The following is a 25,471-nucleotide window of genomic DNA, read 5'->3' as shown; positions in this document are numbered from 1 at the left end:
AAGAGGTTTTCTCCCTCTGCTCTCCCCTTGACCCTGTGCTGAGCTCTACTCAATGGCTTTCTTTGTCTCTAGAGAGGACAAATATGCTCCTCCAAATGCCTTCCAGGATGGGGAGCAGTCTCTCCCTGAGCAACCCAGGGATCCACTCACCATGGCTTATTGTGTGGTTATAATGTAGTTTAGGAATGTAGGTGAGGTTTTGTGGGATGCAGTCCAGAGCTAACGACCCAGGAAGAATTCTTGAGGTGTCTTTGGTGAAAAATGGTGGTTTTATTAAAGCCTGGGGACAGGACTCATGGGCAGAAAGAGCTACTATACTGGGATTGTGAAAGGTGGCTGATTATATAGTTGCAGAACGTGAGTTTGTTCTTTGCCCTCAACTAGTCCCTCATCAGTTACAAACCACTGCAATCTTTCCTACCTTCTCCATCTTCCTGACTTTGCTCCACTATGATTAGTGGATTAGAGGCTTCCTCCTCTTCTCGGCCACATGGATTCCCAATCTCCCAATATAGGGCTCTGAAACTTGCCTCTGCCAAATTCTCTCCCTGCAACTCTGCAGATTGTTTCCATATTCCTCCAGTCCTCGTCCTAATTGTTCAAAGTAGTTGAAGGTTGATCTAGTTGTATTCAAAAGACAAGGCAAGTTCAGGATTCCCCTACTACTCCACCATCTTGGAACTCTTCCCCCCCTTCGCTGCCAGGGTAGTCTTAGTTAATGAAAAATCTCAATTACAAATCTATCTTTAAAGTTCTTCTGCTCTTGCTTTCATGTAACAGGCTTCCAAAATATGGCTATACTTCTGTTCCTCTCCAATATTTCAGACCTCCCAAAGCTGTTGTGACTCATTGTCACTTTAGCCTTAGGATGTCTAATCCAAACATTCTGCACCTCCCTTTCATTCAGAAAAAGCTTCCTTTCTGAACTTCCCTTAATCTCATTGTTAGTCATGCAGGTTTGATCTCAGGGGTATCTGCATTTTCCTTCTCCTTTCCAGTCTTTATTCAGTTTGCTAAATCCTGTAGTTTTTCTGTCACATTCCCACTGTGGCTCCTTTAGATTCTTTTTCATTGTTCTTAACAATTATCCAGTAGTTACTACTGTGTTAAATACTTTTGGAGATACAAAGTTGATTTTGACACAGATCCTGCCCTCAAGACTTTTAAAAATGATCATAGCTAAAGCTATACTACTTACTATGTGCTAGGCATTGTTCTACATGCTTTATGTATATTGCGTGATTTATCCTCCTAACAACATTTTGAAGCAGGTTCTGTGATTTATCTCCATTTTACAAACAAGGAAACTGAGGCACAGGTAGGCACTAAGGACCTAGTGCAACTGGGATTTGGACTCAGGGAGACTGGCTCCAGAGTTTATGGTCTGAACATGCCACTAGTAGATAAAATAAGGTATATATAGAAGTAATGACTATAAAAGAGACTTAGAGGGATGCCTGGGTGGCTCAGCAGTTGAGTGTCTGTCTTTGGCTCAGGGCATGATCTTAGGGTCCAAGATCGAGTCCCTCGTCGGGCTCCTTGTAGGGAGCCTGCTTCTCCCTCTGCCTATGTCTCTGCCTCTCTTTCTCTCAGTGTGTCTCTCATAAATAAATAAATAAAATTTAAAAAAATTAAAAAAAATAAAAGAGACTTAGATAAAGTATTATAGGATTTCTGATAGGAGGAACCTTTTGGTAGAAGGGCTAGGTAAAATTAATAGATTTCTAAACATTTTTGTCTCCAGTTATTTGTTTCCCATATCCATGCTTCTGTCAGAATCATTTCCTAAGATCTGTAGTAATTTCTCTCATTTATTATTAAAGTCTACACTTCTTATCTAGAGACACAACACTTTTTAACATGCTGGTTCTTTCTTATTTCTCTAATCTTCTATCTCATTACACTTTTACTTAAAGTTTGTTCCAGAAAAACAAACTCATTATTTTTCTTTTATTTTTTTTTAAATGTTATTGATCACAAATCTTTTCTTTTTTCTTTTCATTTTTATTTATTTATGATAATCACACACAGAGAGAGGCAGAGACATAGGCAGAGGGAGAAGCAGGCTCCATGCACCGGGAGCCCGATGTGGGATTCGATCCAGGGTCTCCAGGATCGCGCCCTGGGCCAAAGGCAGGCGCTAAACCGCTGCGCCACCCAGGGATCCCAACTCATTATTTTTCAAATATCTTTGCAGTGTATTCTTTTTTTCCTCCCAGCTTTTGATGTCATTGAGTATCTGACTGGGTTGCCTTCTACAACCCCATCCTTCCAATCCTTTCTGCATTATTTAAATCCAATGTAAAGACACAGACTATAGCCCCCTTTTGGTAATATCTTAGACTATCACAGTCTGAAATGATCTCCAAATGTCCTCCATTTATATACTCTAGTTATCTAATACTGATTCATTCATACCATTTGTAGACTTGTTCTCACCACTACCATTTTCCTTGGTAGCCATTCACTAACAGGAAGAATTTATAAGCTACTCTGTATTGTGGTAAAATCTGAGAGTAATCTTGGCTATAAATTATTTTCTATAGAGACTTAAGTGGAACATTTGAACTATATTCTATGGCCCATTAGCTGATGATTCTCTGTAGAAGTTCTGTCAATCTAGACTCATAATTGGAATTTTGTTTCTGTTTGTTGATCCATTGATTGTGATGTGGAAATGTTGGGGTTCAGAGCCGACAGCCAAGAAAACTACTTGAGATGTCTTTGGTGCAAAAAGATGGTTTTATTAAACTGGGGTGGAGGGGACAGGATCCATGGGCAGAAAGGGCTGCCATGTTTGGTATGGTGAGAAGTAGTTAATTTTATACTGTGGAGTTGGGGGAGGTACAGATCAGGAAAGTTTCCAGAAAGATTTGCATATGCTAAAGAAGACTCACAGACTCCTGGAGGCTCAGCTATTGTCAAGCTAAGGTTGTTTTTCCCTCTAGCAAAACATTAACATTAAGGCAGTTGGGAGTTCCTGGAGGAATGTCAAACTCTGCTTGCCTCAAGTATTTGTCAGTGTCTTGGAGGTTTTAAGGAAATTTAATTTTACCTATATTTCATTTGTTCCCCACATACCAGTAGGAATGCTGTATATGAATCCTAGCTATTCTTCAGCAGGAAAAGCAGTCAGATAGTCTGCTACTGAAATTGGTGCTGGTAGTTTTAAGTCCATGAGATAATCTCCAACTCCAGACCCTAAGGATGCCCATAAAGTGGTTCTTCTATGCCTCTGGGACTCCTCTTCCCTGAACTTTTTTGGTAATATATTCTAATTGATTCAGAATATTTTCCTCTTGTTCCTTGGATAATACTCCCCTTAAATTTCTCTGGTGGTATCTATTACCACTAGTATTGATAATGAAAGTTAATAGCATTTGACTTACCAAATGCCTGATACTATTTTATATATTAAATATTCTTATAACTGCCACTTTGATATTTTAAGTAAATTATTATTATTATGCAGATGAGGAAATTAAAGAATAAAGAGAGCATACAATTTGCCCAAGTTCTTAACTGTGTTTTTATTGACTCCCCTCAAAGCAGCATTCCCAGTGGTAGACAAGCTTGCTTGATTGCAATTCCCGTAGTCTTAGCCAAATCCCCAGCTCCATTGCACCTGAGTAAGTAGAGCAGGAGTAGCTTACAGTCCAATTTGACCTCCATTCTACATCCACTTCTTTAAAACGTTGGTGGTTTATAGAGATGAGTTTAACACATTTGTATTTTGTGGCCTTCCAAATGGGTTTCTTAGGTTTCCTCAATTTAATGAAAACACGTAGTGTTGTGTGGTTTGAATCCAGTTTGGACTGAAAGTAGTTCTATTAATCCTTTGAATCGTGTCCAGTTAATACATCCTTCTTTAACTTTAACTTTTGGCCCAACAGCCTAGTAGTCAAGGTAAAAATCTACTCTTAACACGGTTCTAAAGGAATGATTTTAATAAAAAGAACAATTGTCTTTCACGGTTAGGTGTAAAATCTTTGAAAAATATAACCCAAATAACTCTGGGCTACCTTGATTCTTGCCTCTGCCTGTCAACACCCCAATAACAAAACAAAATAAATAAACCACTCCCTGGGGAGTCTGGGAGGCTCTGTGATTGAGCATCTGACTTTGGCTCAGGTCATGATCCTGGAGTTCTGGGATCGAGTCCCACATCAGACTCGATCTGCTTCTCCCTCTGCCTGTGTCTCTGCCTCTCCTTCTGTGTCTCTCATGAATAAATAAATAAAATCATTAAAAAAAAACACTCCCTATCTACATCCAGAAACATCAAAGAATATAAGATTTTTGTGCTGAGTTTCCCTAGAGTTGGCCCAGGAGTTTTACTGATATATCACAAAGAACAAACTCTTATTCTTCTTTCTTATTCTTCCAGGCTGCTGAAGCTCATGCTCAGTGACCCTTGTTATCATATGGAACCTTTTCTTGTTATCACATGAGGCTCCACATTCTGAATATGTTCTTTGCAGGAGACTAGCTCTTGGAATTTTCATGAATAAAATTATCCAGCATGTTTTACTGGGATACAGGAAGTCTAGATGCTATGGGAGCCAAACTCAGGATGAGAGCCCAGGAAATGTGTCTGTCCAAAGGTTGTAACATTTCAGCTGAGACTTGTAGGAAGAGGAAGAAGTTTTTCAGGTAAAACAAAAAGGAGGAGGCAAGGGATAGTACAGGAGAAGAAATGTATTGTTTGGAAAGGTCCTCTGTCCACTCAAAACTATGATATGTAAGCTCCAAAAAAGAGAATCTGTTTGGATCCTTTATCCAAAGGCATTTTCCAGTGGAAGTTTGTCATGGAAAAGCTTTTCTTTTAGAATCTGTGGGCAGGAAGAAATGATAAGGAATTATTCTAAGTAGTCTGCTTCTAGACTTACTATCCCACTTAAAAATGTATGCATGACATACAGAGTGAATATGACCTGAATCTAACTGTTCTCATATCACTTTCAATGGATATGTTATTGTTAGTACTTTTCGGCTCATTGTTGTTGTTTATCCAGTTGATGCAGTCCAGTTTTTCTCTCTTTTGTTTTGCTTTGCTTTGTGTTTACTTTCCTTTCTCCTTTCTGCTATTTAACTTTGGTCCACTCAGTCAGCCATTCGGACTTCTACCAGAGAAGGAGAAAGAAATGAATCAGTTTTACTTTTTAGATAATTGCTTATTAAATGTTTTGATGAGAAAGTTGGTGAAAATATTGGATTGCTGGATAATAGGGGGCCTTTCAAGTCTCTAGATTTCATTAATAACTCCCCTTTGTTACCAGAAGTATTTAGTATTCTCTATCATATTGTTATATTACTAAAAAGTACCATTTAAAGTTGTGTCCTGTTATAAATCTCTGAGGATTAGGGAATACAAAGTGGAACTTTTTAACCACTTAGTTTTTCCTTTTGAATTCATGGTTTTAGGCCTTCTGAAAGAAGGCAGATAAGATGTTAAGTTCTTTGATAAAGGCATTGGTATTATAAATTATTTCTACATCCTTTCACCTTAAAAATGGTTGTGTTAGTATTGGAAATTGAGATACTATGGTGTTATAGAGGCATTGCACATTTACTCAGCTATGGCAGAGGTGGTGGATAGGAGGTGGGGGACATAGTTCTAATATACTCAGTTTGAGAGATAGGTTTTCTTTGTGCAGAAAAAGTTAACCTAGTACCAAATGAAGAAAGTCCATTCATTTTCTTTTCTTTATGAGTAGTTCTGGTATGTTGATACTTAAATATGACTTAATAGAGTAGAATGTGGTCTTTAGCCAGTGGTGGTGAACATAAACACCAAAAACTAGTAAAAGACTTTGGTCCGTATGTTTATTTTAATTTTTTTTAATTTTTAAAAAAATTTTATATGAGAGCGAGCGAGAGACAGCATAAGTGGGGAGAGGAGAGGGAGAAAAGGATTCTCTGCTGAGCAGAGACTCTGATGTGGGGCTTGATCCCAGGACCCCAAGGTTATGACCTTAACCAAAGGCAGACGCTTAACTGACTGAGCCACCCACGTGCCCCCCTATGTTTATTTTAAATATTTAAGGAAGAATGAGAGAATGAGAAGCCAAGCTGGTCGTATTATAACTTACATAGAATTCAAAATGTTACATCAAATTAGAGTGTAATTGAAGAAGCTCTTTTATCTTTCTTCCATTTTATTTGTTCTTTTCCTAACCCTATACTCCAAATCAGGAAAAGAAAAATTACCATGATGTGTGTAACTTGATAGTGGATCTAATCAAGTGGCTCCAAAGGATCAAAATAAAAATATATCCAAATTGAGAGGAGAGGATGTAGCAATGCTCAAAATTTCAGTGGAGAGGAAAGTGCTAAGCAGACAGTCAGAACATAGGATGTTTTTCTGTATGTATTTGTATTTATATGAAATTTCATTTCTCTGGGCCTAAACATGTAGGGCTTTGAAATTAGGACATATTAATTATAAACACATTCTCTAATTAATTGGTATTCTCCAACATCTTTCATGATGAAATTAGGTTACCTACACATGTATAGGTATATATGGACATATGCAAACATATATGTATTATATCCAGTTTTTCTTATATTTAGTAATAAATTAAAATTTATTTTTAGAGTTAATTTAACTACCATTTTCTTTAATGAAAATAAATTTTTTAAAAAATTAAAATAGTATTGTATTTAGTCCTGAACATCTCAGAATATGAAAGAAAATTTATTTCTTTCAGTCTACTCATTTGAGTCTTATAACTTTTAAGAAAACCTGTCATTCACAGATGACATGCTATCTTTTTAGGACCACGTTTCTCCTGAAAAAATAAACAGTAGCCTTTCTACTAAAAAATACCTTTCTGAGTTTCTAAAGCATTTAAAAAAATTCCAAAGATATCAAATATCCACAGAAGATTGAAAATGGAGTCTTTGAATTTCCCATTGGGAAGTACATTTCTTCAGAAAAATATTTTGCTTAATATTTTTTTCTTTCTGAAAATCTACTCTTTTCTTTCTCTGAGGGTTAAGTGAACTGGTTTATGTAAAATGAGACTTGAATCATTACCAAATCTCAAATGAAACTTTCCCCTTGAGACTTGAAAAGTTTCATTTACACTAAGGAAATAAGTAAGTTTCTCTCTCTCTCTTTCTCTCTCTCTGTCTCTGTCTCTCTCTCTCTCTTTCTAGTGGTGGGGGATGGTGAGGTGTTTCCTGATTTGGATCATTATGGTAAATTTAGGAATTGTAAGAACATTTATATGTATTTGTGTACCTGTACACATGCATGCACACACAAGCACACACACACATACACTTGAAGTTTACCAAGAAAGTGTGTACCACTACCTGCTTTGGTATAAGCTGAATGCATTTAAGGAGGGACGCTCTCTTTGCGATTATAGTCAGGTGGTACTCACTGAGACAACATTACTTCTAGAATACAGAACCTATGCTCTATATCGTGGATGTCATTACATCTCAAAGTGTTTTGAGAGGAGTGATCATAATCAAAGGATGAACTTAAATTCTCCTAGTACAGAGAGGCCGCAAATGAAATTGCAGCAAATTTTAAATTCTTTTGTGGGATCATTATCAATGTAAAGGTAAAGATAGCTTTCTAGAAAACCTGAAGATTTAAGATGCCTAACTTTTGAGAAATAAGCTCAGTATTTTACATATACTTTAATATAGAGTAATTCAATTTTTTTAGGAGGTGTTGGGAAGCCATCCTGATAGCAACGCCAGTTGGCATCAGTAAAGTCTTTAAAGACAAACAGCATATGAGTTCTGTGTTGTGGTTTTTAATATAAAGATTAATTTTCAAATATATATTTGTTTTATACCTTTCAACCATCTGCAGTCACTTCAAATGTCTGAGGCCATTTCTACTTTTCCTTATTGGTTTGTTGCTAGGTAAGTGATAAAACTGGTTGTCATTTTAACAGCCACATGAGGTCATGTCTGTTTCCATGCCAACAGATCCTCTTGGGAGAGTATTTTCAGTAAAAGCCCGGAGGTGGTGACTCCTTTGCAGCTCCAATGTTGCCAGCGCCTGGTTGAACTTTGTAAACAGTGCCTGCTAGTGGTTTACAAATATGCAACTGACTCAAGAGGATCACTCTCAGGCATTGGTACTGATTGGGGTAATTCCAGGTACTTGTTTACATTTCTACACCCTGTGAATTTTATATAAAGTAATGCCACAGTGAGGATTGAAATCGAAAGTCTCTCTCTGTTTTTTTATATAGCTAGAGAAAAAGCTAAAGACTGAAAATTCATATGTGCTGTTCTCTACAAAAGACTTAATTTGCACAATCTTTACCTTTAAAGCAACAAACAAGGACAAGAACCACAAACATGAAGGTGACAGAAATAACCTATTTGGAAATGGGATTATTTGGTTTATATACTTTTGCATTCAAAAGCCAAGTAAAAGCATCCAAAAATGGTCATAAACTTGACTTTTTTTCCCCTAATATAGAGATTTCAAATTTATCCTTCAGCCTGATAAGTTGAGAGGATGCCTTTAGTTTAATTTTTACTCCTTTCATCATGACCCACATCTATGGGAGGTGAATTTTGTTAAGCTTCATTTAAAAATTGAATTTTAATAAATACTGTCCAGTTAAAGTAGATAGTTTTCCAAATCATGAAAAATAGTATTGTTTTTATTTACTTATTTATTCATGAGAGACACAGAGAGATAGAGAGGCAGAGACACAGACAGAGGGAAAAGCAGGCTCCAAGCAGGGAGCCTGCCGTGGGACTTGGTCCCATGTCTCCAGGATCATGCCCTGGGCTGAAGGTGGAGCTAAACTGCTGAGCCACCCGGGCTGCCCAATAGTATTGTTTTCAATTTTTTTTTTAATTTTTATTTATTTATGATAGTCACAGAGAGAGAGAGAGAGAGGCAGAGACACAGGCAGAGGGAGAAGCAGGCTCCATGCACCGGGAGCCCGACGTGGGATTCGATCCCGGGTCTCCAGGATCGCGCCCTGGGCCAAAGGCAGGCGCTAAACCGCTGCGCCACCCAGGGATCCCTAGTATTGTTTTTAAGCTGCAAAAATACACAGAGTGAAAAAGTAGTACATTTTAGCATTTCTCTGTACATAGTGCCCATTAGAATTAAAGATGAACATGTGACTTTATTTTTAGTGTGTATAAGCTGCAGTACTATTTAGAAGAGAATAAACCATGAAAAACTAAGTGATAGTCAAATAACGATAGCATTCAACTAACAGTTGAATAGGAAATGAGGAAAAAGAACCACCATAACTGGGATTGGGTTTTGAAACACCTAGAAATTTATGTATTTATTAAAAGATCCCAGGGAGTATATATTTTTTTTTCCCAGGGAGTATATTAATAAAGCTAACTTTCTGCAAAACTGACCAGCAACAGCAGAATGGCTTGGAATATATTTCACAAAAATTATTTGAAAGATGCATTTTTAATCTTTGTCTTTTTAATCTTTAATTTAAATCTTAATTTAAATCTTTTAATTTTTAATCTTGATTCTGACATTATACTGTTGTCGTACCTTTAACCTATTTTAACTCTTCCCCTGCAAATAGAAGCTGAGTGATTACAACAATGGTAGTGGTAAAGCTAGCCATTAATATTTGAAATATGTAAATATCAAAGCAATATTCTACAGTTTAATGATTTGGCTGAGGCAAATTATTGAAATCAAACTACTATATTACTTTCATTAATATTTTCATATTTAAAAGAATGATGGTCATCATTAAGACATTACAAATATAAATGAAGAGGCTTCATTTTAAGGAGTGATACTCTGGGAACATGATCAGGAAAATCTTAAGTTTCAGTCTAGGAAGGGTGGTTTCAAACTCTTTAAATTTTTTTTTTTTAATCTTATTTATCTACTCATGAGACACAGAGAGAGGCAGAGACATAAGGAGAGGGAGAAGCAGGCTCCACACAGGACGCCTGATGTGGGACTCGATCCCAGGACTCCAGGATCACATCCTGAGCCAAAGGCAGGTGCTTAACCACCGAGCCACCCAGGCATCCTGGTTTCAAACTCTTTAATATCACTCTTATAATTATAGATTTTATAACACATTTTCTATCGAGGGCTCTTATAATTTTGGTAGGCAGGCAAAATAGAATGAAGTTACTCTGGAGAAGGAAGTCACACCTTACAATTATGTTAGGCTTTTTTATTTTCTTTCCCTTCTAGTGGTCAGAAGAGATATTCCTTCTCTGGAATCTTGAGTTCTGGACTTCTGATAAATGCTCAGTATAACCCCAGTATGGTGATTATAAGCATTTTGAGGGAAGAGAGTTTAGTAAAACACACCCTTTATTCCTGCCCAAGTTCAGATCCATTTGAGAGAGAAATGTAAGAATCAGATGATCATGAGAGTGTAGCTTCATTTCTGCATAAAGCTATATTGAGGGACATGGTGTAGATTTGAGCCAAGTGAGTTCTCTAAAATTGAATTCTAGAATTAAATGTACTGATCCAGTCATGCGCAGAGCTAGATCAACCCAAACTTTCCACTAACACTACCCCATAAAGTCTAAATTCTGTTAGTGTTGGCTAGTGAACAAGTAAGAATGCATCCTTTCTGCAGATAGGATGATCCATGGAGAAAGGGACTTAGCCAAGCATACCTGGTTCCTTATTTTAAAGCTGAAAATCAGATAACTCACTTCTGATAAAAGGCCAGAAATTTGGTGGAAATTCTTCTACTTGGGAACACAAGGAAGAGAGAGAAATAAATATGTCCTCCTAATACTTAGCAATTAAAATCTGAGTCAATGTCACATTAATTTAAAAACATGTGAAAACTGGCCATATCTTCTTTAACCTCATCAATTAGGAACCTATAGCTTTTTACTTAAATGTAGAAGTCACTTAATTTGATATTTATTAATAGATAAATTTCACTTATGAAGTATACCTAGTAAAGTATAAATTACTATTTATAAAATTAATATGTATGCCTAATATAAATGATGTATGAGGTATACCTAAGTATTTTATGAGGAGATATATATTTAGGTAATTTATCTATAAAATTAAGAGAAGAAAATAGAGATAACACCAATCAAGTTTATGGACCACGTTTATCTTGACCAAAGATCTGCATGATCTTTCTTCAGAGGCTTTAAAGTGTACATGCCACCCATTCCATGAAAGAGAGTAGCCTTGAATCTTACAGTCTTAGAAAAATAATAATAACTTAATAGGCACACCAAGTGGAAAGCCATTCTTCAGAGGCAGACTCATAACTAAGCAAATAGAACTGATATATAAACCCTGATGGATATATATCTATATCTATATCTATATCTATATCTATATCTATATCTATATCTATCTATATCTATCTCCAGGATACTAGAGTTCTTGGGACCAGCTTGATACTTTACTTGGAAAGCTTTGGGTACTTGGAAAGCTTTGGGAACTCAAAACACTTTTTTAAAAAAAAAAAAAAAAAAAAAACACACTTTTTTTTTTAAAGATTTTATTTATTTATTCATGAGAGACACAGAGAGAGAGGCAGAGACATAAGGAGAGGGAGAAGCAGGCTCCCTATGGGGAGCCTGATGCAGGACTTGATCCCAGGACCCCGGGATCACACCCTGAGCCGAAGGCAGATGCTCAACCACTGAGCCACCCAGGTGTCCCTCCAAACATTCTTCATCTTCAACATCTCTGTGTTTCTGTATTTCATGTACTGAACTTCCACAAAAGCTCATTTCTCAAGGGGCTTCATGGCTAAAAACATTTTTAAAAACCACTGAATTCAAACTTCTGCCTTTGGTAATAGAGCACTAGGTTTTTTTGTTTTGTTTTGTTTTTTAATTTTTATTTATTTATGATAGTCATAGAGAGAGAGAGGCGCAGAGACACAGGCAGAGGGAGAAGCAGGCTCCATGCACCGGGAGCCCAATGTGGGATTCGATCCCGGGTCTCCAGGATCGCGCCCTGGGCCAAAGGCAGGCGCCAAACCGCTGCGCCACCCAGGGATCCCAGCACTAGGTTTTTGGACAAATCCTCCCTTTAGTGACAACTAGAAAAGCTGGACGAAATACTGAAACCTTTGCTTGAAGACATTGATGAGTTAATCAAGTATTTACTGAGTGCTTGTTGTACTTTTGATAGACTCATGGGCCTGAGGGAAAAAGTAGAAGTTCAAGGCCTGACAAAGATGGGGATGTTGGTGAACACCTTAGATTCCAAGGAGTAACTGTGTTCCCAATGTTTTGTAAGGCAAAAGTTAACAGAATTACAAGGAAAAACAAAAAACAAAAAACAAAAAACAAAAAAAAAAAAAACAAGGAAAAACAGATAAATCTATAACCATAGATGCAGATTTTGATATATATGCATTTTTTAAAAAATTAAAGATACAGAACATTTTAACAACATAATAGACCTGTCAAATAAAGAAATGAATCCAATAATCTCAGAATATAAAACACCAAGCACACCAGGAACTTTTATAAGCCAGTCATATAGTAGAATAATAAAACACATTTCCACAAATTTCAGAAGACTTAAATCATACAAGGTTTTTGTTGTTGTTGTTGTTGTTGTTGTTGTTTTTCAATCCCATTCCATTTAGCTAGCAACAAAAGCAAAGGCTAGAATCAGAATATTCATACTTTGGAAAGATAAAAAAATACTTTTAACCCATGAATCAAAGAAATCATAATGGACTTAAGAAAATATTTTGAACTGGATAACACAAATTTTACAAACAAAAAACTGTAGTATATAGACAAATCATTATTATAGGCATATTTATAGACTTACATGAACATATTAGGCAAGAGGAAAGGCAAAAATTAAATGATATCAACAATCATTTCAAAAAGTGATAAAATGACATTAAAATAGAATACAGAGAAAGGAAATAAAAATGAAAGCAGAAATTAATGATATAGTGAAATAATATTTTTTTTGAAAAAACAAATAAAATTGATAAACCATGGGTGGGACTGATCAAGAATATGAAAGAAGGAAATAGTTAACATCAAGAACAAAAATAGGGACATTACTACAGATCCTATGAACAATGAAAATTTTATAAGAAAATATGAACAATTTCATGCTGATAAATTTGATAATTTAGATTAACAGATTCTTGGAAAAACACATATTACCAAAAATGGCACAACTTTCTGTTAGAAAGTCCTATATAGGAAATACTAAATAGTCTTAACTATTGAAAAAATTGAATCAGTAATTAAAAACCCTCTCACAAAGATAATTTTAGATTCATAGGTCTTCACTATCCAATTCAATTAAACTCATCCAGAGAACAGAAAAGGAGGGGACATTCTCTAATTTGTTTTATGAAGCTACCATACCTTTGATACTAAAACCTAACCAGGACATTATGTCAAAGGTTAGAGAGAGTTCAGTGTTACTCCTGAACATATATGCAAAAGTCTTAAATAAAATATCAGCAAAATTGGGGCACCTGGGTGGCTCATTGGTTGAGCATCTACCTTTGGCTCAGGGTGTGATCCTGGTGTCCTGGCATAGAGTCCCACATTGGGCTCCCTTTATGAGCCTCCCTCTGCTTATGTCTCTGCCTCTCTCTGTCTCTTGTGAATAAATAAATAAAATCTTTAAAATATAAAAAAAATAAAATCTTTAAAAAATAAAATAATATAAAATATCAGCAAAATGAACCCAGCAACTTTAAATTGGATAATGTATCCATTTCTGTTTATTGCATCAATCTAAGGGTGCAATAACATTAAACAGTGATCAATGTGATTTTAATAGGATAAAAGATCATTTTATAAGATACAGATAAATCACTTGATAGAATTCAACATATATTTATGTTTTTAAAAATGTTTAGCAAGCTACAAACAAGAGAGAAATGCCTTAATCTAATAAAGAATAACTACACAAAACCTATAACAAACATACCCAATGATGAAATGCTGAAGGCTTTCCTTCTGAGATGAGGAACAAGACAAGATTGATTCATTACCATTTCTATTTAACATTATACTAGAGGTCCTAGCTGGTTCAATGAGGCAAGCAAAAGAAATAAAAGGCACTAAACTGAAACTCTTTACTAATGGATATGATTGTGTTCATAGAAATTTAAATAAATTTATTGATAAATTATTAAATTTAACAAGTTTAATGAAATCAAGGTCAAGATAAGAACCTAACTTATATTTTTCCTATATCAACAGCAAACAGCTAGAATATGAAATTCTAGGTATGATATTTTTAGTAGCACCAAAGAATAGTTAATACCTAATAATAAATGTAATAGAAATGTGCAAGACTTTTATGTAGGAAAATGTAAAAAATGGGAAGATATACCATATTTGCCATTGGATCAATATCATCAAAGGTCAGTTCTTAAATAGTTCTGAACATCTCTAAAGTCAGTATAATCATAACATAAATCCCAACAAAATTTTTGGGGGGGGCGGCACAGTATTTGACCAAAATGTTCTAACATTTTTTAAAATTTAATTTTATTTATTTATTCATGAGAGACAGAGAGAAAGAGAAAGAGAGAGAGAGACAGACAGGCAGAGGGAGAAGCAGGCTTCATGCAGGGAGCCCGATGTGGGACTTGATCCCAGGACTCCAGGATCACTGCCCTGGGCTAACCGCTGAGCCACCCAGGCTGCCCCTGTTCTAACATTTATACAGAAAAGCAAAGGGCCAAGAATAGATAAGATACTCTCGAAATAGAAAAATAAAATGGTAGGATTTATTAACTATAGTGTACTAAGACTAATAAGTTAAAGCAATTTAAGACCATGCAAAAGGACAAATAGACTAATGAAACCAGAAAAGTCATAAGTAGACCCAGGCATACATAAAGATCTGATTTATTAGAAAAGGAAGTACATTTGATTTATGACAAATGGGAAAAAGAAATTTGTTTTAAAAGATGCTGAGACAATTGGGTTTCTAAATAATAATAAAAACAAGAAACTTGACTTTGCCCACACCATATGCAAAAATCATCTCCAATGAATTGACTACACAGATGTGAAAGGCAAAACCAAAGATTACTGAAGATAATACAGAGGAATATTTTCATGACTTTGAGGTATGCAAAGATTACAAAAAGTAGGACCAAAAAGTACAGATCATTAAGTGAAAGGTGATTTTTTTACTACATTAAAATTAAGAATATATATTCGTTAGAAGACCCTGCTAGGAGGGTGAAAAAGCAAGCCAGTAAAGGAAAGAAGATATTTGCAATCCATATAACCTATATAAGATTCTTGGATCATTAAAACTCCAAAAACTTCTAAGAAAAAAACCAAACACTTTATAAAGAAATGGAGAAGATACTGGGAAGAAGGGAGGATGCTGTAATGCAGGAATACAGACGCTAGGAATATTCAGTTACTTAACCTGGGTAGCAGTTATATAGGTAATCACTTTATAATATTCATTAAGCTGGATATTTTGTGCTTTATGCACTTTAAATGTGTACTATACTTTACAATTGAGTTAAATGCATGGTACTATTATGGCCCTAGGCTAAGTTAGCTTGAAACATCTGTCTCAGAACAGAGATGGTCTTGCTTCATGAGGCTGATGTTCCTAACACATAAATAATACTCACCCATGTGCACTGTTTCATCAGCTCTATGCTCTGTAAGCCAGGCATGGCAGGAACTACTGGACTCTCCTCACAGACGAGAAAACTGGAAACTGAAGCCTGAAGAGATTAATTAAATGGCTTCTCCAAATCCACATTACTAGCTATGGCAGAGGTGGAACTTGAAATTAGAGCTTCCCTCTAATCTGTGGCCCAAATCAAAGTTAAAACAATGGGACAATCCACACTCAGTAGGATGGCCATTATCCCCAAAATACAAAATAAGTGTCAGGGAAGATATTGGGAAGTTGGAATCTCATGCATTGCTGTCTCAGAATGTGTAATGATGTGGCTTCTATGGAAATCAGGTTGGGTAGCTCTTCAAAAGGTTAAATATAGAATTGCCATATGACCCAGCAGTTTCACTCCTGGGTGCATTCCCAAAAGAATTGAAAACAGGATTCGAACAGATGCTTGTACAACGATGTTTATAGCAACATTATTCACAATAGCAAAAAGGTGGAAACAACTCAGGTGTCTACCAACAGATGAATGGATAAATGCAACGTGATATAGACATACAATGGAATATTATTCAGTCTATATAAAAGAATAAAATTCTGACACATGCTACAACATGGATGAACCTTGAAAGCATGTTAATTAAATAAGCCAGACACAAAAGGACAACTATGGTGATTCTACTATATACGAGGGACCTAGAGTAGACAAATTCATAGAGACAGAAAGTAGAATAGAGATTACCAGGGAATGATGGGGAGGAAATTGGGATTTAGTGTTCAGTGGGCAAGGAGTTCTGTTTGGGGTGAAAAAGTTCTGAATGAGATTGTGGTGATGGCTACACAGCATTGTAAATGTGCTTAATGCACTGAATTATACACTTTAAAATGATAAAACTAGTAAGTTTCATGTTATATATATTATACCACGGTAGAAAAAAATGTAAAACACAGGATAAATATTGTGATGAATTTTATTTACCTTTGTTCTCCAAACCAGGAAGCTGAGTTTATTTTGGGGGGAACAGGGGTCCTGATCTTACTCCAGGAAAATCTCAGAAGGTGGGCGTAGCTTAAGTTTTCAAGGTTAATTTCCTACCAGTCTTGAAGTGCTCATGTTCTAGAGATCCTCCGTGGTCACCAATAAGTTGCTACATGACAGACCAATTCTACATTAAGTAGGAATTAGACAAATGCAAGTTTTATGTTTATGTGATGGATATGTGAAGTTGTGCACACCTAAGCCTCAATGATGAGGGAGTGAGGATACATTTATGAAGCACATAGGGTAGTCTGAGGTATTTCTCCTTGGCATCTACAAGTTAGCTAGTTTTGTACATCAAGAGTAAGCTAGAATAAAGTGAAAGCTGTAAACTTTCACATTTTTTGGTGCTTTAACACAAACCCTTTAGATATATGTACAGTCTATAAATGTACTTCCCAGAGATATTCTTCTTGCTAAAAACAATCAAATTGTATTATTTAATTTCATTGCAAAGAACATTTCAAAAATAATCTTTGATGTTCAGCTAGTGTGGGATCTCCCAAGAGATATTAATGGATATATTAAGGCAAATAATCCATTGTGTTTCCCTGTAAGGCTTTAAAACATCCCACAGCACTTGCTTTAGGGAAAGAAAGTGTTTCTTCCAATGTGATTTCATCTGCTTTTTTTAGTTCATACTGAACTTTTTTTCTTATAAAAGTTTCATTTGAGCTTTTTCTGCTTCTATTGTGGATATATAATCCTTTTCTACTTTCTAGGTTATTTTATACTTTGTAGTTTTGATAAAATGAGTATAATCATTGTATCCATTAGTTTTAAAATTGAGATTCATACAGAGAATAACAGGATAGTATAGTTGCTAGGAGCACTGATTCTGGAGTTGGCGCACATGGGTTTGAGTCCGAGTTCTGCCATTTACTTGCTATGTAACTGTGGGCAACACGTTTGACCCCTGTATGCTTCAGCGTGTTCATCTATAAAATGAAGCAAACAATAATATCTACTGTATAGAATTGTTATGAGAAGTAAATGAGTTAATATTTGTAAAGCTATTAGAATAGTGCTGAGTACATTGAAAACACTATTCAAGTATTACATAGTGTTAAATAAAATAGTATAGCTTAGCTGTAAGCCTGGACTTTGTGCTTTTATTTTTCCTCTGTGAACTGGAGCTCTTTAACTCAAAAGGATATGTGAATGTTATTGTAATGTCAGTAGTAACTATTGCTTGGATATTCTTCAAAAAGAAGTTGATAGGAACGCCTGGGTGGCTCAGCGGTTGAGCATCTGCCTTCCACCCAGGGCGTGATCCTGGAGTCTCGGGATCGAGTCCCACATCAGGCTCCCTGCATGGAGCCTGCTTCTCCCTCTGCCTGTGTCTCTGCCTCTCTCTGTGTGTCTCCCATGAATGAATAAATAAAATCTTAAAAAAAAGTTGGTGATGTTATTGTCTATTTTAAGAGTTATTGATATAATCAGAATGCATTTTCAATAGAAGATAGAGTAACTCTCAACTAATACAAAGTAGTGAATTTTGATCAAACACTTTATTTTCCTTTGCACCTTTGCTTTAGATAGGAAGGGAGCCTTTTCATGACAGAAGATATCATATTACTCATCATGACTCCACTAGCTCTTGACATAATAATTAATCCATATAAATTACCCAAGTGATATTAAGAAAATAATTTATATAATCCGTGATGTGAGAAATCAATTGTTTCATTATTCATCACCCATTGTGCAATTTTGATCTAATTTGGTTTGTTGTGTATTATTTTACTGCTCTATTAACTTAATGATTTGAGCAATTATTTATAGTTTGTGATACTAGGTAGTAGATTTAGAAGATATTATTAGATAATTCATGATAAAATGATGTTTATGGATATTATACAGAATTCTTCCATTTTAATCTGAATACTGTATGCAGCTCGATCATAATGAATTCCTATTTTTCTACAAAATTCATATAACACAACTATAAATGTAACTTTCCATTGGCATGGAAGCATAGCAGTTAACATTACTTAATGTAAAATAGGTAGCTAATAGTACTCTTGGCTCTCAGTTTCTATGGAATATGATACTGCTACTGGAAAATTCTAATGTCAAGTGAAAAAAATAAATGAGTTAGTGCTCTACCATTGTTTATTTTTTCAAAAATTTCAAATCTCCTTCAATTGCTACTTCTGATTTTGGAAATTCCTTATACATGTCTTTGTCCTGACTCTATAGCATGTCCTTCTAGTCTTTACCAAGATTTATACTTTTAATAGTAATGTTTATTTGCTCATATGAATTTCCTTTGTGGATTTTCATTTTTCTCTAGATATATAGATTGGAGTAGCCTAATGCTAATCAAAGTTTTTCCAGAGAGAGACAATTATACAGGTGCACATTCTTATTTAGAATTCCTTGCTCTCAATCTCTGAAAACTAAAAAGGAAGAAAGAGTAACCTTTTTATTGATAAATCTGACTTGACCTGAATTGACATGAAGTTATTTATTGTTTTCATCTGCTTATTGTGAGTATTCATACATTTCTCTATAGCTATCTTAGTGGTATGAATGCTGCCCCAAGGCCCCAATGGAAATATTATACTATATATAGTATATACACTATATCGTTCTAAAATCAGGAAAATTCATGTATTCTAAAATACATTTGGCTGCAAGTATTGCAGGTTACCTATAATCACAATTATTTCTGATGTACTGTTATCATAAGAACCATGTAGTCTTGGAATATGAATTTTGCAATTATGAATTTTAGTCTTTAACTTTTTCTCTTAGATTACCTATAGTCATAATACATTGACGAAATATTAATATAATTAATGGTTCCAACATCCTTGAAACAAGCAGTTATTGGTAATGTGGCTAACCAACTTCTCATATCACATGTTTTTCAGAAATATTTGACTGATTTTACATATTATTTATAGAGATTAATGATGAATTTCAAATTAACATGAACTGTGGAAATAATTTCCTAGCACATAAGTATAATGGCTCTTTATGGAATGTCTTAGGATACTAAGATCATATGTTGCATCTGTTTTTTAAGCATTTTAGGTGAGGCTTTTATGACCATCTCCCACCTCCCCACCTCAGTCTGGGAGAGAACTTTTTTTAAATGTAGAATGCATTGTTGTCATAGTATTGTTTTTCACATAGCATATGTAAATTATTAATCACAGTGCTTTAGTGAGAGATGTTAATACTAACTTGTCTGTAAAGTATAATTTTTTAACTGTCATTTGTAGGTTATTACCAGGAAGTACACAATTCTTCATGAGAACACCAACTTACACCTTGAAATACAGTTCACCTGGAATGACTCGCTCCAATGTTTTGTTTACATCCCGATATGGCCATTTGTGAAACAGAAAGGAAGATTGCCATGGATTATGCATAATACCAATTCATTTTTCCCCTCCAATTTAAACATGCAAAGAACGTGACCATTAAGTGCTGTTTTATGTATATATGACATATATGTTTGAAAATATATACACGTGCACTCAAATAACACATATATATTTATTATAATATATGAAAGAAGAGTTACAGAAAACTGGATATAAGACTTAACATTTCTGGAAATGTAATAAACCATGTTAAACTGTTTACACAAATATGTGAATGTCGAGAATTTGCTAGGTTTATAATTAAAACCTTCCTACTAGAAATGTTATTTTTGCTGCAGAGTATATAAAACAGAATTGATCTTGAAGATCCCATTTCAGTGTTAAATTATTTTCTAGATAATACATCTTTTGACTTGAAAAAACATTATTAGTATAATACCTTATTAATTCTCTTATATATATAGTAGCCATTTAAAATGAAAAACAAAGCTAGAAACCTGGTGTTGCTTGATGATAGGATTAAATATAAAACGGGTTTGTCATTACTGTAGCACACTGCAGAGTACTATAAAAATCTCAACCTGATTTTCCCGATATTTTTATTCCTCTATGTGGAAATGTAGCTGCTTGTGATAATGTACATTTTCAGTAAGGCTTTGGTAAGATCATGTAATGATCTAAAATGGAAGACAATCCAGTGGGTTAAAAGTAAACAAAGCATAAACTAGCTTTTTTTTCCTACTTTTCATTGGGAGTCACATAGAGGAACAGAAAATGATGGTAATAACAAAATCTTTCCATCTGATTTTTGTATCTCATACTACTCACTTTTATTTGGAAAACATATCTCCAGTGGGTACATATGGTCAGATACAATTTCTTCTGTTCTTCAGAAGTAGAAGAGTTGACATTTCAAACTAATTTTGGTGTTAGGGGATAATGTCTCACACTTATAAGTCTCTTAATGTTGAGACAAACATATTGCAAAGTCTAATATAAAGTGTCACATTGCAGCATAGAAAATAAATAATTGCAAACAGAAGATTCTGATTACTAGATATTATTAGTCGTGGGTGTACCCTTGAGAATTTTCTAAAATCAAAATAGAGTATGAAGTTTTCTTTGTATCTAAAGTTATGCATACATTTCATAGCAGTTTACTTCCTTAACAGTTTCAAAAGCAATGAGTGAGCTTTCAGTTTCCCATAAAAATATAAACAGCACTGTCATTGACATGGAAATCCTTATAAGTTGCAATATTCATCTTTTAGAAGTTTGTTTACACTTCTCCCAACAGTCTTATTTTCTCACAGATGCTAATTATTGGCAAAATTTAGGAATGTCTTACCTTTTATTATCCTAGAAACTATTTCCAGTAAGTCAAGAAATGGCCCCAAAGTGGGAAAACTGAGAAGCAAACTATCCTAGTTTAATTCGCAAATGGATAACTGGCAGTCTAAAGTTGTAAGTTAGATATATTTTGCTTTTAAAGCCATATTCTAAGGCTGTGATAGGCTAACATGGGTTTTTCCTTAAATTATCCCTAGTTGATTCTTTATGACTACCTACATCCATGTTCCAATAGATACTTTTCCTTGCTAAATGCATCCCGAAGAAGAATTTGTTACTGTCTTTGGGGAAAAAGAGGATAAGGATGTCAGGATAAAGGAAATTACAGTATAACTCTGAGTGTGACTACATTTTGTGAATTCTTAAATATCTTATAGATTTCTTAGAATAAATAATGCAAAAATTGGGATATTCAAAATCATTGTAAGAGTGATCAGCAAGTAGGTCTTTTCATGAAGTATTTTTAATAATTTTTCTTTTAAATTCATGATTTGTCCATGAATGAGATATAATTTCAAGTGTCTGGTATATGATATCAACCCAGTTTTTTGGTCACTAACTTGCATTAATTTAAATCAAAATGGTTAGTATGCCAGAGTGGGTGCTTTGGGACTTCTGTCTTTAGTAATAAAAGAGTGAAGTTTTTATTTAAGACAAAAAAGAACATGGGGATGAACCCTCTCCCTCTAGAAAACACACACACACACACACACACACACACACACACACACACTTAAGAACCTTTTAAAAAAAAGTTAAAATGTGTGAAACTACTCAACTAATGAACAAATTTCATTCCTCTAGCTATTTAGACCTGGCTTTTTTGAGCACTAGAATTTTCTTGCTCACATTTGCATATTTATATCGATCTAGTTTGATGTGATAAAGTTGTGAATAAAAGCCATGTGCTCATTATTTATATATACTACCTGGTATGCTGTGGACTATGGTTGCTATAGTGCTTATTCCCTAATGAGAAACTAAGAAGAGAAGATACAGTAGTAAACCATGAAAGTCTCTAGAGGCCATAGAAATGTTTTAGAGGTATAAAATATTCCTTAGTTTTTATTATAAATTTTTTATTCATAGGGTGAAAACATATCAATATAAATGATAGTACGGGTCTGATTCTCTCTCTCTTCCAGGAGAGAAAGTAACTTTATTTGAAAAACTCCAGAAGTTATTTAATATTACCAGGAGTTTTTAATAGGGGATTTGGTTTACTTAAGATGAAAGTGTATTTTCTTTCTGTTGTAAAAAAAACATATCCCTACTCATTCTGTAAATCTAAGATCGGAATGCTCTCCAGAACTGTATATGATTGCAGTGATTTCCAGAATTATATAAAAAGCAACCTTTATTTTAAATTGTCATCTATGAACATGGTATGAGATGGCAGATTTGTTTTCACTTTGATTATCCAGCATTGTAATTAGTTACCATTTGCTTTATGTAATTTGTTGAAGGAACTATTATGATTCATATTATGTTTTTTACTAGCAACAAATTTTATTTTACTAGCATTTCATTTAGCTTTTATGTATAAAAATGAAGTTGTAATAGGATCAAATATGCAAATAACCTCTGTCAGATGCAAAGATTTGTACAGATTTTTTTCATGTATCTGAATTAGGTCTAAATACACAAAAACTGCCTACTAATTTCTCCTCCCTAAAACCAAATTGAACCAAACTCAGATAAACATAATAACCCAACTTTCTTTTCGTGTAATATTTGCAAGCAACTAGATGATAGTGGTATCTAGACTCAGGACTCCATTCTAATTCTCTTTTTAATTTGGAAAGCATATGATTATAGAATTTTGTTATCTAACTTGAAATTTCACATTTTAATATAGATTAATCTAAATGCTTTCATCTTTAGCATGTCAAAGCCATTCTATGTAAACATTGTTTTTAAATCTAAACATACATATGTCTGACCTTTTCAAATGTACCAAAAAATTAATAGTTGCATAGACTCTATTCTAGGTTTCTGCAAAGCACTGATTCATTCTTAAATGTGTTTCCTTTAAAAAAAATTGCAAATACCTCGAGAAGAGTGACAGAAAATACCTTCCTTTTCTGTTCTGTAGTGGTAATTTACATTCAGAGTCTTACTTTGCCTGGTCTAGGGGTTAAGCAATAAAAAGTGTAACTTCAGTTAGTTGTGTTGCTATGACCTAATGATTCTGTATGTTAGTAAATTGAACACCAATAAAAAATTAAAAAAAAAATGCCAAAAAAAAAAATAAATAAAATAAAATAAAATAAAATTTGGCTTTTCTTTTTAGATTGAGAAGTTTATGTTTTCAAGTTCTGGATTAGTTATCTAAATATTTGGGGTTAATATTATTTACAAATAAATAAAAAATTTGGAAATACATTTATGATCAAAATTTTATTCCTTACACTGCTTTTTCTTTCTTCCTTTTTTCCTTCCTTCACCTCTTCCTCTTCTGCTTCACTTTAAGGTCCCTTGAAGTTTTGACCTTTGATGGACAAAGTCCAAAAAAGATAAATCCTGCCTTTTAAATATTGGTTTTCCTTGTATTTTATGGTGGTGTATTTTTACCTCAGCAACAATAAAATTTAGATAAAGTATGTTATTAGACCAAGTTCAGTTTGTCTGCTGAGATTTTTAAGAACCAAAAGCATTAATTGTCTAGACCAATTGAACCAAGATACATGGCCACGAGTAACAATCTTGCAACCCCAAAATGGTGTATTAAAACTTATTGCACTCTGAGATTGCTGCCCTTTTTTGGTGATTTTTTTTGCTTTGTCATAAGTGGGCCTAGGTATATTGAAAGAAAACCATTCAGGTAATACATTTTGTATTAACAGGGCTGTATTATCTAAGAAGGGCTACATAAAACTTTTATTTTATCCCCACTACTAACTTGAAAACTATTGGTAAAGTCATTACACAATAGACTAATATTTTTTAAATTAGTAAGAAGACTTACCTTGTAAAAGTAATCAGATAATACTGATATTTCTCTTTCAAAGGTTAACAATGGCACTTCTTGGTCCTGAGCTGGTTGGTTCATAAAATTACTACTGTACATGTTACAATATAAACTATTAATAGGTTTGTTGAAGATTCTGGGTTTCAAGATTAGCTTGAAGGCAATACATTTGCTACCATGAATCATGACTCAAATTATCCCCATGTGTTTACTACCTGTGTATGAATGCAAATGTTGTTACAAAAAATATGCTTGAAATGTCAACACAATGTGCAATTAATATTGCATTGTCATGCTTCAGCATGTGATATCTGTATGGTGAAGTTATTTCAATTACTATAATAAAAAATGTTTAACATAAGAAAGCCACAACATGTCATCAAATGGTTATTTCTGTTTTACACACACGCGCACACACACACACACACACACAAACTTTTCAGTAATAGAGGAGACTGGTTCTAATTAAGCTTTCAGGTGATGAAATATGTTTTCACAGTAATTTTCTTCTGCTGTACAGACAGTAATAGCACTATGGGGATAACTTTTACTGCTATTAAAGTCAGGTCGAGTAAACAAAATTGGTGTCAATTTTTCTCCTAGTTAGCTGAAAGGCAGACCCTCCTAAAATTTAGAAATGACACTTTTATATCTCTCTAGTATCATTGATTATAACAATAGCACTACTAATCTGAATAGAATTATGTCAGCATCTTAGTTGTTCATTTTTTATAGGAATTTATAATTTTATCACCGTTAAAACACCATACTAAGCCTCAGTAAGAAGCATATCCTACTCATTGCCATTCATATCATTTTTCTTTAGGATGATTATATAGAAAGAAGTTAGATTGTTTTTCCTTTAAGGAAAGCAATTACATTGGTTAAAAATCCTATCATGTGATAGTAACATTAATGCCATGCATGCCTTAGTTTTTAGAATTGATAACCACATGGTATTAATATTGACTTTTAAATATATATATCTTTAAATATGTCATTATTTCTATAAGGTTAAAATAGTCTATGAATGCTTTAAAAGTTAATTTTTGACTTTTTTTTCCAGTGACAGATAAGAATGAAGCCAATGTGAGTAGTTTGATATCTCCCTATTTTATTACATAATTTGTAAGATATATATACATATATATTTCATTCAATTAAATGACTGGAAATCTTTACATTATAAAATA

General features: G+C 34.1%; 1 protein-coding gene across 5 annotated transcripts in view; it reads left to right on the top strand.

Annotated features, from left to right (window-relative positions):
• Positions 1-24,650, top strand: part of TTLL7 (tubulin tyrosine ligase like 7) — a 153,951-nt gene extending 129,301 nt beyond the window's left edge. For 4 of the 5 annotated variants that reach the window (XM_077905203.1, XM_077905205.1, XM_077905202.1 and 1 more), the window contains 2 exons: positions 7,957-8,130; positions 19,853-24,650. In XM_077905203.1, the coding sequence (XP_077761329.1) occupies positions 7,957-8,130; positions 19,853-19,970 (292 nt within the window). In that variant the 3' untranslated portion in view covers positions 19,971-24,650. Of the gene's footprint in view, positions 1-7,956; positions 8,131-8,225; positions 8,341-19,852 lie in introns of all 5 variants that reach the window. The other variant, XR_013384209.1, reaches the window with a different exon arrangement.
• Positions 24,651-25,471: the final 821 nt, after the last annotated feature.

The sequence above is a fragment of the Canis aureus genome, chromosome 8 (genome assembly GCF_053574225.1).
Source record: "Canis aureus isolate CA01 chromosome 8, VMU_Caureus_v.1.0, whole genome shotgun sequence".
NCBI lineage: Eukaryota > Metazoa > Chordata > Mammalia > Carnivora > Canidae > Canis > Canis aureus.
Note: the sequence above shows the minus strand (reverse complement) of the source record. Positions and strands in the feature narration are given on the sequence as shown.